General features: G+C 49.9%; 1 protein-coding gene across 1 annotated transcript in view; it reads right to left on the bottom strand.

The window, feature by feature from the left end:
• Positions 1 to 12380, bottom strand: part of kcnab1a (potassium voltage-gated channel subfamily A regulatory beta subunit 1a) — a 205656-nt gene extending 193276 nt beyond the window's left edge. Inside the window, exon 1 of the mRNA XM_031796436.1 lies at positions 11461 to 12380. Coding sequence (XP_031652296.1) covers positions 11461 to 11756 — 296 coding nt within the window. The 5' untranslated portion in view covers positions 11757 to 12380. The remainder of the gene's footprint in view (positions 1 to 11460) is intronic.
• Between the last annotated feature and the right edge of the window lie 4182 nt (positions 12381 to 16562).

Genomic DNA, 16562 nt, shown 5'->3' with positions numbered 1-16562 from the left:
CCTTTTTCTCCCCAATTTCGTAGTATCCAATTATTAGTAGTTACTATCTTGTCTCATCGCTACAACTCCCGTACGGGCTCGGGAGAGACGAAGGTCGAAAGCCATGCGTCCTCCGAAACACAACCCAACCAAGCCGCACTGCTTCTTCTTAACACAGCGCGCATCCAACCCGGAAGCCAGCCGCACCAATGTGTCGGAGGAAACACCGTGCACCTGGCGACCTTGGTTAGCGCGCACTGCGCCCGGCCCGTCACAGGAGTCGCTGGTGCACGATGAGACAAGGATATCCCTACCGGCCAAACCCTCCCTAACCCGGACGACGCTAGGCCAATTATGCGTCGCCCCACGGACCTCCCGGTCGCCTGGGCGCGAACCCAGAGTCTCTGGTGGCACAGCTAGCGCTGCGATGCAGTGTTTAATGGGTGCTTTGGAGATATTATGGCAGGAGTCACCAGGCAGGGTGAGGTCACCCGATGTGATATTCCCAGCATTCTCAAATTTCACTTCATCTCATGGGCCACATTCATTCCTAGATTCTTTATTTACCTTTCTCATATATTTCTGTTTGTATATGTGCAGTATTTTTGTTTCTGTTTTCTGCCCCTGAGGACAGTTGGCGATGATGTCACAGTTATGTCACAGTCGGCATGCATGAGGAAAAAAAATAACTCAGTGCCACGTGCACTCACTGATTCCACACACACTCACACACACACACGCGCACACACACACACACACTAACCACGCAAAAAACAACACACACAGAGCAGCATTTTAGCCTGTCCCAGTGCCGTATCTGGCTGCTCCTGTGACATGTGCTGGCCTGTTTGTACAATAGCTTTGTCATAAAACTGCATGTCACTTCTGTTTCCCACTGGGGCAGACGACCCCGTGTGCCACCGTGTGTGTGTGTGTGTGTGTGTGTGTGTGTATGTGTGTGTGTGTGTGTGTGTGTGTGTGTGTGTGTGTGTGTGTGGTGTGTGTGTGTGTGTGTATGTGTGTGTGTGCGTGCTTGTATGTGTGTGTGTGTGTGTGTGCGCGTGCATGCGTGCGTGTGTGCGCGCGTGTGTGTTTTTTAGTCTCTTGCAGTGTGTCCGTGTCCTCTCGATGTGTAGATTGGTACATGAAGTCATGTACAGCAGCAACACTGCTGGTCGACATGATCTGATTGGACAGCTGCACTCTACTGGGCTAAACTTGAAAATGGCAGGGTTTGTTCCCATCGTGCAGTCACATGTCATGGATTGTGCCCTGTACAGTCATCTCTCCCCTGGCTGCTACAATAGGAGAGGACAGCTGTATGCCAGGGGCTGGTTGCGTGGACTGTACCATCCTGTAGCCCCCACAGTCAGCCCCATCTCCCTGGTTATAGGAATATACTGTGCCCATGGTCACGGAATGATCCAATGCAGCGAGTAATAGGGGTGGACCTGACATTATGTCTGTGTCGAAATCCAATGATGAAATCACTTTGACGGATTGAGAGACGGGAAGGAGAGAAGGGAAGTAGAGAAGGGAAGGAGAGAAGGGAAGGAGAGAAGGGAAGGAGAGAAGGGAAGGGAAGGAGCGAATAGATGCGGTAGGAATGCTGGGGGAGATCCCGATGACATGTACACACTCTCAGCGATGGTGACTGGCATGATGACAGAGTATGCCTCCCCCCTCTCGTCTGCCTTGGATAAGGGCTGAGGGCAGAACCGTTATCTGTCCGTCAATCAAATAGGTAGGGAGAGGATACACACAAAGCACGAGGGTTCTTCAAGTGTTCTTTTGGGAAATGTGACAATTCTATGTGGACTCGAATAAACCCTTTGAGCTCTTCAATGGTTCTTTACAGTTCACAAAATGGTTCTATGCAGTTCACAAAATGGTTCTTTACAGTTCACAAAATGGTTCTTTACAGTTCACAAAATGGTTCTTTACAGTTCACAAAATGGTTCTTTGCAGTTCACAAAATGGTTCTTTGCAGTTCACAAAATGGTTCTTTACAGTTCACAAAATGGTTCTTTACAGTTCACAAAATGGTTCTTTACAGTTCACAAAATGCTTCTTTGCAGTTCACAAAATGGTTCTTTGCAGTTCACAAAATGGTTCTTTACAGTTCACAAAATGGTTCTTTACAGTTCACAAAATGGTTCTTTACAGTTCACAAAATGGTTCTCTGTTCTTTTATTGATAATTAAAATGTAGGTGAAATGGTTTATTTTAATCTTTTGGGGCGTTGTTTGCACACAGCTCTTTTTTTTCTACAACCGCGAGTCAGAGTGTCATGTCAGCTGATCTAATGTGTTGTGTTATGACATCATATATATCATGATTATGACCAGTGATGGTGTTTTATGCAAATTAAAAAAACGGGGTTGACCAAATCGATCAGTGGTTCTCAAATCTCTTCTCAGCTGCTCAAGAGACAGTTCGCTTGACTCAAATGTGTCAGAATTAACCACACTAATAATGCCAATGGAATTGTAACAATATAATATTGCTAAACAGAATAAGAAGTTTTCTGATTGAGAAATGTTCTTCATAGTTTACATTGTAAAACGTTCTAGCTCCGCCCACAAATTCTGGACATTACAGCATGGATTATGACATCATTATTAGTTTTACACATCTAACATGACTCGGCCGTTGTTTTGGGGGGAATTGTGTCTCTTGTATAATAAATTATATGCTTTAGTTTACAATTGATTATAAGTATATATTTGTTAACTGTAATTGTGTTGGTTCCATCACATTTACATAATTATTCAGACCCTTTACTCAGTACTTTTTTGAAGAACCTTTGCCAGCGATTACAGCCTTGAGTCTTCTTGGGTATGATACTGCAAGTTTGGGAGTTTCTCCCATTTTTCTCTGCAGTTCCTCTAATGCTCTGTCAGGTTGGGTGGGTAGAGTCGCTGCACAGCTATTTTCAGGTCCCTCCAGAAATGTTCGATTGTGTTCAAGTCAGGGCTCTGGCTGGGCAACTCAAGGGCATTCAGAGACTTGTCCCGAAGCCACTCCTGCGTTGTCTTGGCTGTGTGCTTAGGGTTGTTGTCCTGTTGGGAGGTGAGCATTCGCACCAGTCTGAGGTCCTGAGCGTTCTCAAGCAGGTTTTCATCAAGGACCTCTCTGTACTTTGCTCCCATCGTCGTTGCCTCGATCCTGACAAGTCTCTCAGTCCCTGCCGCTGAAAAACATCTCCACAGCATGATGTTGCCACCACCATGCTTCACCATAGGGATAGTGCAAGGTTTACTCCAGACGTGATGCTTGGCATTCAGGCCAAATAGTTAAATCTTGTCTCTCATGCTCTGAGAAACTTTAGGTGTCTTTTGGCAAACTCCAAGTGGGCCGTCATGTGCATTTTACTGAGGAGTGGCTTCCGTCTGGCCACTCTACATAAAGGCCTAATTGGTGGAGTGGTGCAGAGATGGTTGTCTTTCTGGAAGGTTCTCCCATCTCCACAGAGAAAATCTAGAGCTCTGTCAGAATGACCATCAGCTTATTGGTCACCTCCTTGACCAAGGCCCTTCTCCCCCGATTGCTCAATTTGGCCAGGCAGCCAGCTCTGTGAAGAGTCTTGGTGGTTCCAAACTGTGGTTAACTTCTTCCATTTAGGAATAATGGAGACCACTATGTTCTTGGGGACCTTCAATGCTGCAGAAATGTTTTGGTACCCTTCTCCAGATCTGTGCCTCGACACAATCCTGTCTCGGAAGTCTACCTATAATTCCTTTGACCTCATGCATTGTTTGCCAGCAGCATACCACACTGGCCTCTCTGACCGCCCAGACCACCCTGACCTCCCCTGGCCTCTCTGACCTCCCTGACCACCCTGACTTCGCCATGCCTCCCTGACCTCCCTGACCACACTGACCTCCCCTGGCCTCTGACCGCCCTGACCTCCCTGACCTCCCCATGCCTCACTGACCTCCCTGACCACCCTGGCCTCTCTGACCGCCCTGACCTCTGTGTCCTCCCCATGCCTCCCTGACCTCCCTGACCTCCCCTGGCCTCTCCTTGCCTCTCGGCCCACCCTGAACTCCCCATGCCTCCCTGAACGCCTCCCCTGGCCTCCCTGACCTCCCCCATGCCTCCCTGACCTCCCTGACCACCCTGACCTCCCCATGCCTCCCTGACCACTCTGACCACCCTGACCACCTTGACCTATTCTTGCCTCCCTGACCTCCCTGACCACCCTGACCTCCCCATGCCTCCCTGACCACCCTGACCTCCCCTGATCTCCCCTGACCTCCCCTGACCACCCTGACCACCCTGACCTCCCCATGGCTCCTTGATCTCCCCTGACCACCCTGTCCCCCCCTGACCACCCTAACCTCCCTGACCACCCTGACCTCCCCATGTCTCCCTGACCTCCCCTGACCACCCTGACCTCCCCTGACCACCCTGACCTCCCCTGACCACCCTGACCTCCCCTGGCCCCTCCTTGCCTCCCTGACCGCCCTGACCACCCTGACCTCCCCTGGCCTCTCTGACCTCCCTGACCACCCTGACCTCGCCATGCCTCCCTGACCTCCCTGACCTCCCTGACCACCCTGGCCTCTCTGACCGCCCTGACCTCTGTGTCCTCCCCATGCCTCCCTAACCTCCCTGACCACCCTGACCTCCCCTGGCCTCTCCTTGCCTCTCTGACCACCCTGAACTCCCCATGCCTCCCTGACCGCCTCCCCTGGCCTCCCTGACCTCCCTGACCTCCCCATGCCTCCCTGACCTCCCCATGCCTCCCTGACCTCCCTGACCTCCCTGACCACCCTGACCACCCTGACCTCCCCTGGCCTCCCTGACCTCCCTGACCTCCCCATGCCTCCCTGACCACCCTGACCTCCCCTGGCCTCCCTGACCTCCCTGACCTCCCCATGCCTCCCTGACCACCCTGACCTCCCCATGCCTCCCTGACCTCCCTGACCTCCCTGACCTCCCCATGCCTCCCTGACCACCCTGACCTCCCCATGCCTCCCTGACCTCCCTGACCACCCTGACCTCCCCATGCCTCCCTGACCTCCCTGACCACCCTGACCTCCCCTGGCCTCTCCTTGCCTCTCTGACCACCCTGAACTCCCCATGCCTCCCTGACCGCCTCCCCTGGCCTCCCTGACCTCCCTGACCACCCTGACCTCCCCATGCCTCCCTGACCTCCCTGACCTCCCCATGCCTCCCTGACCTCCCTGACCACCCTGACCTCCCCATGCCTCCCTGACCACCCTGACCTATTCTTGCCTCCCTGACCTCCCTGACCACCCTGACCTCCCTAACCACCCTGACCTCCCCTGGCCTCTCTGACCTCCCTCTTCTCCCCTGGCCTCTCCCCCCTTCCACTCAATCTCTCTTACTGACCCTTCACATAATCCAACAGAATATTTCTGGAGACAGAGTAGTTCAGTATTGCTAACACGCAGAAGATTTATGTTGACTGTGAGTTGCAACCCAATGTGACATGGGGAGTAGTGGCTCCGAACCTGTCGTTAAAGCTCATAACATCTGAGCACAAGGCCACAGAGCAGTGTTCAGCTTTTACCATCAACAGTTGGAGATACTCAACTGTGTTGTCTAATGTTCAAGGTAGCAGCAAACATTAGAATGTCATTGTCTTGGAACTTTTGGTTATTTATTTATTACACACACACGCACACACACGCACACGTCACGACACCTCTCTCTGATGGTCTGGCCAATGAAGCACTACTGGGGACACGTGCTGCTAAAATGTTAAATATTCTCTTGTCCTCCGAGATGAATAAAATAACGGCTCCTTGGCGTGTTTACGTTGAGGCTGTTTCGCTTGGCGTGTGTTGGCTTACAATACACTACAGCTTCACTAAGAGCCGAATAAGAACCCTTAAAGATCTGTGGATACAGTGAAACCTGACAGGCAGACAGAAGGGCAGTAGTGTACGCACACTCTCTCTCTCCACCCCCTCTCTCTCTCTCTCTCCACCATCTTTCTCTCTCCACCCCCATCTCTCTCTCTCCACCCCCTCTCTCTCTCTCTCTCTCCACCATCTTTCTCTCTCCACCCCATCTCTCTCTCTCCACCCCCTCTCTCTCTCTCCACTACCTTTCTCTCTCCACCCCCTCTCTCTCTCTCTCTCCACCCCCCTCTCTCTCCACCCCCCTCTCTCTCTCCCTCTCCACCCCCTCTCTCTCCACCACCCTCTCTCGCTCTCGCTCTCGCTCTCCACCCCCCTCTCTCTCTCTCGCTCTCCACCCCCTCTCTCTCTCCACCCCCCTCTCTCTCTCTCTCGCTCTCCACCCCCTCTCTCTCTCTCCACCCCCCCTCTCTCTCTCTCTCTCTCTCTCCACCCCCCTCTCTCTCTCCACCCCCCTCTCTCTCTCTCCACTCCCTCTCTCTCCATCCCTCTCTCTCTACCCCCTCTCTCTCTCTCTCTCTCTCTCTCTCTCTCTCTCTCTCTACCCACCCCCTAGCCCTCTCTCACCGCCCTCCCTCTCTCTCTCTCTCTCTCTCTCTCCACCCCCCTCTCTCTCCACCCCCTCTCTCTCTCTCTCTACCCACCCCTAGCCCTCTCTCACCGCCCTCCCTCTCTCTCTCTCTCTCCACCCCCCTCTCTCTCCACCCCCCTCTCTCTCTCTACCCACCCCCTAGCCCTCTCTCACCACCCTCTCTCTCTCTCTCTCTCTCTCTCTCTCTCTCTCTCTCTCTCTCTCTCTCTCTCTCCCTCCAACCCCCCCCCCTCTTCTCTCTCAATTAAATTCAAGGGGCTTTATTGGCATGGGAAACATATGTTAACACTCTCTCTCCACCCCCCTCTCACTCCACCCCCCCTCTCTCTCTCCACCCCCTCTCTCTCTCTCTCTCTCTCTATCTCTCTCCACCACCCCCTCTCTCTCTCTTTCTCCACCCCCCCTCTCTCTCCACCTCCTCTCTCTCTCCACCCCCCCTCTCTCTCCACCCCCCTCTCTCTCTCCACTCCCTTTCTCTCTCCACCCCCTGTCTCTCTCTCCCCCACCCCCTCTCTCTCTCTCCCCACCCCCTCTCTCTCTCCACCCCCCCTCTCTCTCTCTCCACCCCCTCTCTCTCTCTCCACCCCCTCTCTCTCTCTCCACCCCCTCTCTCTCAACTTACCCCCTCTCTCCCCACCCCCCTTTCTCTCCACCTCCTCTCTCTTTCATTCTTACCCTCTCCTCACTGCTGATAAACACAGTTAAATCCCACCACAGATCTCCACGGTCACTCCATGTAGACAGCCATCCAAAACATGGCTGTCTAAAATAATGGACTTTGTTGCCACAGGCGCAAGCTTGATAAATCTCAGCAGGACAAGTCTGGCTATGTAACAGTTACACAGGGTAAAGAACACTGTTGTTGTGCTTCTCGAAGCTAAAGTCCCTGCATTGATTTTCCAGCACTGAAAAGATTGATATTCAGGTACCGATGTGGATACGAAGATGAAATTGATCTGATAATGTCTGAATAAGGGCACTGGTTTTATGAATGCCTTCGGCACTCTCGCATCTGTCAGTTGTGCCTGTGTGGGCAGAGCAGTTCCCACAATCCAAAGGGCTAAAGAGGTCACTGGGTATGACGGGGGCGATTTACTGTGCTATGCAGGGTCATGCTGTGTGGTTAGGTGGTTCTGTGGCTCTGCTCTGCAGAGAGGGAGGGAGGGAGGGAGGGAGGGAGGGAGGGAGGGAGGGAGGGAGGGAGGGAGGGAGGGAGGGAGGGAGGGAGGGAGGGAGGGAGGGAGGGAGGGAGGGAGGGAGGGCATGGACAATAATGTACATCAGCAGGGTCAATACCTCTCTAACCTTCACACAGCCTTCTGTGCAAGGTTAAACGACTGAATCTGCACTTTGCACACACACACACACACACACACACACACACACACAGAGAGAGCATGTGACACGTGCTGACCATAACCACCTCTGCCCTCGTAATCTCAACTCCTCACAGTCCTATCCAATATTATTAGGCGAGAGGTGTCAGGACCTTAAATAAAAGGGTCAAAATTAGAGGCATGTTCATCATATCTCCTCTCAAGATTAAATGGATGTCTGATGTCATGAGGAGTATAGAAGCAAATCACGGGAGAGTAGAGATAGATGTTGATAGTATTGTTTTGTTCTTGTTAAACATTGATTGAAAATATCTATAAAAAGGGCCGGTCATTCAATATTTTTATTCAACTTTTTCTTTTCTTTTTTACAGATTGTCATCCACTTTGATAAAGGTCTCTGGTAATCATCCATAGTCTCTGGTAATCATCCATAGTCTCTGGTCATCCACTTTGATAAAGGTCTCTGGTAATCAACGTGTTCGTCGAATGCTGAACATTCAATGTGATGGAACAAACAACCTCTTCAGTGTCTTGGACAAAAGGACATTAGTGAACGCTCTCCCCTCCCCAGTCTCCTCAGTCCATGTTTGATGCAATATTTTTCAATGAAAAAATGTGCATGAAAATGAGTCGTCTCTCGTTGAATGACAACAAAAACATCCCTGAGAGGCCATGTTAACATCCCATAGCGGCCATGTTAACATCCCATAGCGGCCATGTTAACATCCCTGAGTGGCCATGTTAACATCCCTGAGAGGCCATGTTAACATCCCTGAGTGGCCATGTTAACATCCCTGGGTGGCCATGTTAACATCCCTGAGTGGCCATGTTAACATCCCATAGCGGCCATGTTAACATCCCTGAGAGGCCATGTTAAACATCCCATAGCGGCCATGTTAACATCCCATAGCGGTCATGTTAACATCCCATAGCGGTCATGTTAACATCCCATAGCGGTTATGTTAACGTCCCCATAGCGGTCATGTTAACATCCCATAGCGGTCATGTTAACATCCCATAGCGGTCATAGCGGTCATGTTAACATCCCATAGCGGTCATAGCGGTCATGTTAACATCCCATAGCGGTCATGTTAACATTCCCATAGCGGTCATGTAACATCCCATAGCGTCATGTTAACATCCCATAGCGGTCATGTTAACATTCCCATAGCGGTCATTGTTAACATCCCATAGCGGTCATAGCGGTCATGTTAACATCCCATAGCGGGCATAGCGGTCATGTTAAAATCCCATAGCGGTCATGTTAACATCCCATAGCGGTCATGTTAACATCCCATAGCGGTCATGTTAACATCCATAGCGGTCATGTTAACATCCCATAGCGGTATCATGGTTAACATCCCATAGCGGTCATAGCGGGTCATGTTAACAAAGAACAATAATCAAGGTAAAACTATATATCACTGGACAACACACACCCAGAGTACACACACACACACACACACACACACACACACACACACACACACACACACACACACACACACACACACACACACACACACACACACACAGCTGCTCTATACGGTCACCAAGGTGATGAACCACAAACAGAACACCTAGATTCCCAAAGTAGAAAGTTAACAACACACACACACACCCACACCAGCTAGTTCTCAACAACTAACACCCACACCAACTAGTTCTCATCAACTAACACCCACACCAGCTAGATCTCATCAGCTAACACCCACACCAGCTAGTTCTCATCAGCTAACACCCACACCAGCTAGTTCTCATCAACTAACACCCACACCAACTAGTTCTCATCAGCTAACACCCACACCAGCTAGTTCTCATCAACTAACACCCACACCAGCTAGTTCTCATCAACTAACACCCACACCAGCTAGTTCTCAACAACTAACACCCACACCAGCTAGTTCTCATCAGCTAACACCCACACCAGCTAGTTCTCATCAGCTAACACCCACACCAGCTAGTTCTCATCAACTAACACCCACACCAGCTAGTTCTCATCAGCTAACACCCACACCAGCTAGTTCTCATCAACTAACACCCACACCAGCTAGTTCTCATCAACTAACACCCACACCAGCTAGTTCTCATCAACTAACACCCACACCAGCTAGTTCTCATCAGCTAACACCCACACCAGCTAGTTCTCATCAACTAACACCCACACCAGCTAGTTCTCATCAACTAACACCCACACCAGCTAGTTCTCATCAGCTAACACCCACACCAGCTAGTTCTCATCAGCTAACACCCACACCAGCTAGTTCTCATCAACTAACACCCACACCAGCTAGTTCTCATCAACTAACACCCACACCAGCTAGTTCTCATCAGCTAACACCCACACCAGCTAGTTCTCATCAACTAACACCCACACCAGCTAGTTCTCATCAACTAACACCCACACCAGCTAGTTCTCATCAGCTAACACCCACACCAGCTAGTTCTCATCAGCTAACACCCACACCAGCTAGTTCTCATCAACTAACACCCACACCAGCTAGTTCTCATCAACTAACACCCACACCAGCTAGTTCTCATCAGCTAACACCCACACCAGCTAGTTCTCATCAGCTAACACCCACACCAGCTAGTTCTCATCAGCTAACACCCACACCAGCTAGTTCTCATCAACTAACACCCACACCAGCTAGTTCTCATCAACTAACACCCACACCAGCTAGTTCTCATCAACTAACACCCACACCAGCTAGTTCTCATCAACTAACACCCACACCAGCTAGTTCTCATCAACTAACACCCACACCAGCTAGTTCTCATCAGCTAACACCCACACCAGCTAGTTCTCAACAACTAACACCCACACCAGCTAGTTCTCATCAAATATCACCCACACCAGCTAGTTCTCATCAAATATCACCCACACCAGCTAGTTCTCAACTGCAAGTTAGAGAAAACTACAGTAGCAATCAGCCAGAAATCCCAATGCCACATAGCAGACAAACCTCTGTAAGAACATCCAGCTGGCATCAACTGGGCATACCAATAAGCATCCTATGGCAGAGCAGAGCACGGCCAATAGGGTTTCAGGCCAAGTAGACATTACATAACTCAAACTATTGTTCAAAGCTTCATTAGAAAACACAATTTATACGGAAAAAGTACATCTACATATCAACGTTTGGTTAAACAAATACAGAAAACAGGATTGTTATTAGAACACCTCTACTAATAATTAGATAAATAAACAACAACAACAACAACAACGACATCAACTGCTCCCTGGCCACCGATGACATGGACATTGAGGAGGCAGCCCCTCCTGCACCTCTCTGATTCAGAGGGGTTAAATGCAGAAGACACATTTCAGTTGAAGGCATTCAGTTGTGTAACTGACTAGGTTTCCCCCTTTCCTGTATCCGTATCACATTTTCAAACACTGGTTAAACCAATAGGTTGGACAGCATTAAACCAGGTTGGACAGCATTAAACCAGGTTGGACAGCATTAAACCAGGTTGGACAGCATTAAACCAGGTTGGACAGCATTAAACCAGGTTGGACAGCATCAGCTCCCCTACTTCCAATACTAATGACTTACCGCAAACACACACACATACACACACAGACACCTGTATGCCATTTGCACAACGTTGCTCAGCATTAACGACACACACACACCAGTACGTGGAGTATTACCTGTAGGCCATGTGGGTCTGGTTCATCACAGTGTCCTGTAGTGACAGAGCGTGGACATGGAGAAACTCCTCCAGTTGTTTGACCTCCAGAGGGGTGTTGTCTCTCAGTCCACCCCACAGCATAAGAGGGGTGTAGGGTCTTGCCCCGGGCCTCGCCGAATCCTGCTGACATTTCCTTCCTTGGCCACCCTGACCCCCCTGTCCCGCCGGTCCCCCTGGGCCCTTGTCCGCTTGTTTGGAGGCTCCCTTCTGCTTTGGGTTAGGGATGTCTGAACAGGTGGCTTTGTACAGGTACATCTCCTTGACTCACCCGCTCTCCTTCCCCTTTTTCTCTCTTTTAAGTCTCTCCCGTCTTCTGTCCGTCTCTCTCAGACACACCCAGAGGAGTCCCAGGTAGGCCCCTCAGCAGGCAGACCACATGGTGTGTGTGTGTGTGTGTGTTATGAATGTCTCAATGTACAAATAGATCAAAAACATGAAAGTTGATCATCTCTGTCAAGCATCCAATAGAAATACCATTCTAGTTAAATCTCCATATTTGGAAGGAAGACAAAGATCCTAAAAAAAATACTACTCGAATACTACACATACTATAATACTATCTACTAATTCACAGTTTTCAATTACAGTCTACGTACTACGGTATAATACTATCCCCAGGATCCTGGTCTGAAGAGGCAGTTTTCATCTGTCAGTAAAGAAAAAGTCCTGCGTGGAAAGTCTGCTTGATACTACAGCACATCAAGTATATTCCTGCTTACGATCAGTCACATATCTGTCTGCACACACACACATGCTGTCATGTTCCCCTCTTCTCTAACATTCTATCAGCTCATTTTGGTAATGCTCTCTATTAAATAGCATGAGAATCTGGGACATGTTTCTCCCTCCTTCTTTCACTCTTTCCCTCTCTTCCTTCCTCCCTCTTCCTCTTTCCCCTCCCTCCCTCATCAACCCTTTCTATCCAAATATTGTTGTCTACCATTCCTCTATTTCTCTCCCATTCTCCCTCCCTCCCTCCCTCCCACTCCCATTCTCCCTCCCTCCCACTCCCATTCTCCCTCCCTCCCTCTCACTCCCATTCTCATTCTTTCCCCTCTCCCACTCGCAGTCTCTCCCTCTCCCACTCTCTCCCACTCTCAGTATCTTCCTCTCCCACTCTCATTCTCTTTCCGATCTCTCTTCTCCCCACTGCAGTCGTTCTCTCTCTTCATCTCCCTCTCCCCACTCCAGTCGTTCTCTCTCTTCATGTCCCTCCCCCCACTCTCTCGTTCTCTTCCCATGGTCCTCCCTCATCAAGCAGGGTAAGGGGTTTTGTGCCCTCTGACCTCTGACATGTCTGACTTTCAAACTGACTTCATGTACTGAATCGTCCGTCACTCACTGTATTGTAGGAATGAGGAGTGGCACCTTACCATATCCTTTGGCAAACACTGTGCAGAGCCCGTATTCACACACCACACACACACACCACACACACACACACACACACACACACACACACATACCACAACACACACACCACACCAAACACACACACACACAAACACACACACACACAAACACACCACACACACACACACACACCACACACACACCACACACACACAAACACACCACACACACACACACACACACAGGATTTCCAATAAGTAGAGAAGGGAGAGGGTCACTGACATGCGCTAGGACAACTCACTAAGTGACAACACACAGACAGGGCTATTGTCACCCTCAGCAAAACATTCTCCCAGCCATCATCCTGCAGCATAAAACTCATTCAAACTACAGGATATAATAAAATATAGAATATAATAGGGCTCGGAGATCTTCTAATGCCTCAGCCTATAAGGGGAAGAGACAGGACTGTGAGATCCTCTAATGCCTCAGCCTATAAGGGGAACAGACAGGACTGTGAGATCCTCTAATGCCTCAGCCTATAAGGGGAACAGACAGGACTGTGAGATCCTCTAATGCCTCAGCCTATAAGGGGAACAGACAGGACTGTGAGATCCTCTAATGCCTCAGCCTATAAGGGGAACAGACAGGACTGTGAGATCCTCTAATGCCTCAGCCTATAAGGGGAACAGACAGGACTGTGAGATCCTCTAATGCCTCAGCCTATAAGGGGAACAGACACGACTGTGAGATCCTCTAATGCCTCAGCCTATAAGGGGAACAGACAGGACTGTGAGATCCTCTAATGCCTCAGCCTATAAGGGGAACAGACAGGACTGTGAGATCCTCTAAAGCCTCAGCCTATAAGGGGAACAGACAGGACTGTGAGATCCTCTAATGCCTCAGCCTATAAGGGGAACAGACAGGACTGTGAGATCCTCTAAAGCCTCAGCCTATAAGGGGAACAGACAGGACTGTGAGATCCTCTAAAGCCTCAGCCTATAAGGGGAACAGACAGGACTGTGAGATCCTCTAATGCCTCAGCCTATAAGGGGAACAGACAGGACTGTGAGCTCCTTTAATGCCTCAGCCTATAAGGGGAACAGACAGGACTGTGAGCTCCTTTAATGCCTCAGCCTATAAGGGGAACAGACAGGGACTGTGAGCTCCTTTAATGCCTCAGCCTATAAGGGGAACAGACAGGACTGTGAGCTCCTTTAATGCCTCAGCCTATAAGGGGAACAGACAGGACTGTGAGCTCCTTTAATGCCTCAGCCTATAAGGGGAACAGACAGGACTGTGAGCTCCTTTAATGCCTCAGCCTATAAGGGGAACAGACAGGACTGTGAGATCCTCTAATGCCTCAGCCTATAAGGGGAACAGACAGGACTGTGAGATCCTCTAATGCCTCAGCCTATAAGGGGAACAGACAGGACTGTGAGATCCTCTAATGCCTCAGCCTATAAGGGGAACAGACAGGACTGTGAGATCCTCTAATGCCTCAGCCTATAAGGGGAACAGACAGGACTGTGAGATCCTCTAAAGCCTCAGCCTATAAGGGGAACAGACAGGACTGTGAGATCCTCTAATGCCTCAGCCTATAAGGGGAACAGACAGGACTGTGAGATCCTCTAAAGCCTCAGCCTATAAGGGGAACAGACAGGACTGTGAGATCCTCTAAAGCCTCAGCCTATAAGGGGAACAGACAGGACTGTGAGATCCTCTAATGCCTCAGCCTATAAGGGGAACAGACAGGACTGTGAGCTCCTTTAATGCCTCAGCCTATAAGGGGAACAGACAGGACTGTGAGCTCCTTTAATGCCTCAGCCTATAAGGGGAACAGACAGGACTGTGAGCTCCTTTAATGCCTCAGCCTATAAGGGGAACAGACAGGACTGTGAGCTCCTTTAATGCCTCAGCCTATAAGGGGAACAGACAGGACTGTGAGCTCCTTTAATGCCTCAGCCTATAAGGGGAACAGACAGGACTGTGAGCTCCTTTAATGCCTCAGCCTATAAGGGGAACAGACAGGACTGTGAGCTCCTTTAATGCCTCAGCCTATAAGGGGAACAGACAGGACTGTGAGCTCCTTTAATGCCTCAGCCTATAAGGGGAACAGACAGGACTGTGAGCTCCTTTAATGCCTCAGCCTATAAGGGGAACAGACAGGACTGTGAGCTCCTTTAATGCCTCAGCCTATAAGGGGAACAGACAGGACTGTGAGCTCCTTTAATGCCTCAGCCTATAAGGGGAACAGACAGGACTGTGAGCTCCTTTAATGCCTCAGCCTATAAGGGGAACAGACAGGACTGTGAGCTCCTTTAATGCCTCAGCCTATAAGGGGAACAGACAGGACTGTGAGCTCCTTTAATGGCCTCAGCCTATAAGGGGAACAGACAGGACTGTGAGCTCCTTTAAATGCCTCAGCCTATAAGGGGAACAGACAGGACTGTGAGCTCCTTTAATGCCTCAGCCTATAAGGGGAACAGACAGGACTGTGAGCTCCTTAATGCCTCAGCCTATAAGGGGAACAGACAGGACTGTGAGCTCCTTAATGCCTCAGCTATAAGGGGAACAGACAGGACTGTGAGCTCCTTTAATGCCTCAGCCTATAAGGGGAACAGACAGGACTGTGGCTCCTTTAATGCCCTCAGCCTATAAGGTGGAACAGACAGGACTGGTAGGCTCCTTTAATGCCTCGCCTATAAGGGGAACAGACAGGACTGTGAGCTCCTTTAATGCCTCAGCCTATAAGGGGAACAGACAGGACTGTGAGATCCTCTAATGCCTCAGCCTATAAGGGGAACAGACAGGACTGTGAGATCCTCTAATGCCTCAGCCTATAAGGGGAACAGACAGGACTGTGAGCTCCTTTAATGCCTCAGCCTATAAGGGGAACAGACAGGACTGTGAGCTCCTTTAATGCCTCAGCCTATAAGGGGAACAGACAGGACTGTGAGCTCCTTTAATGCCTCAGCCTATAAGGGGAACAGACAGGACTGTGAGATCCTCTAATGCCTCAGCCTATAAGGGGAACAGACAGGACTGTGAGATCCTCTAATGCCTCAGCCTATAAGGGGAACAGACAGGACTGTGAGCTCCTTAATGCCTCAGCCTATAAGGGGAACAGACAGGACTGTGAGCTCCTTTAATGCCTCAGCCTATAAGGGGAAGAGACAGGACTGTGAGATCCTCTAATGCCTCAGCCTATAAGGGGAACAGACAGGACTGTGAGCTCCTTTAATGCCTCAGCCTATAAGGGGAACAGACAGGACTGTGAGATCCTCTAATGCCTCAGCCTATAAGGGGAACAGACAGGACTGTGAGCTCCTTTAATGCCTCAGCCTAATTAAGGGGAACAGACAAGGACTGTGAGCTCCTCTAAATGCCTTCAGCCTATAGGGAACAGACAGGACTGTGGAGGATCGCCTAATGCCTCAGCCCTATAAGGGGAAACAGAACGGAGTGTGAGATCCTCTAATGCCTCAGCCTATAAGGGGAACAGACCAGGACTGGAGTGTATAAAATTATAAAAAAAAAATAGCAGTTTTGACACAAGCAATACAAAAAACAAGACGCGAAGTAATTTTTACCTTCCATCAGCGTCATGATTCTGAGTAAATGCTCATAAGATCCAGAAATGTGTTTGCTCTCTCTCTCTTCTCTCTCTCTCTCTCTCTCTCGTCTCTCTCTCCTCTCTCTCTCTCC

Source organism: Oncorhynchus kisutch, linkage group LG18 (genome assembly GCF_002021735.2).
Source record: "Oncorhynchus kisutch isolate 150728-3 linkage group LG18, Okis_V2, whole genome shotgun sequence".
NCBI classification, from domain to species: domain Eukaryota; kingdom Metazoa; phylum Chordata; class Actinopteri; order Salmoniformes; family Salmonidae; genus Oncorhynchus; species Oncorhynchus kisutch.
Note: the sequence above shows the minus strand (reverse complement) of the source record. Positions and strands in the feature narration are given on the sequence as shown.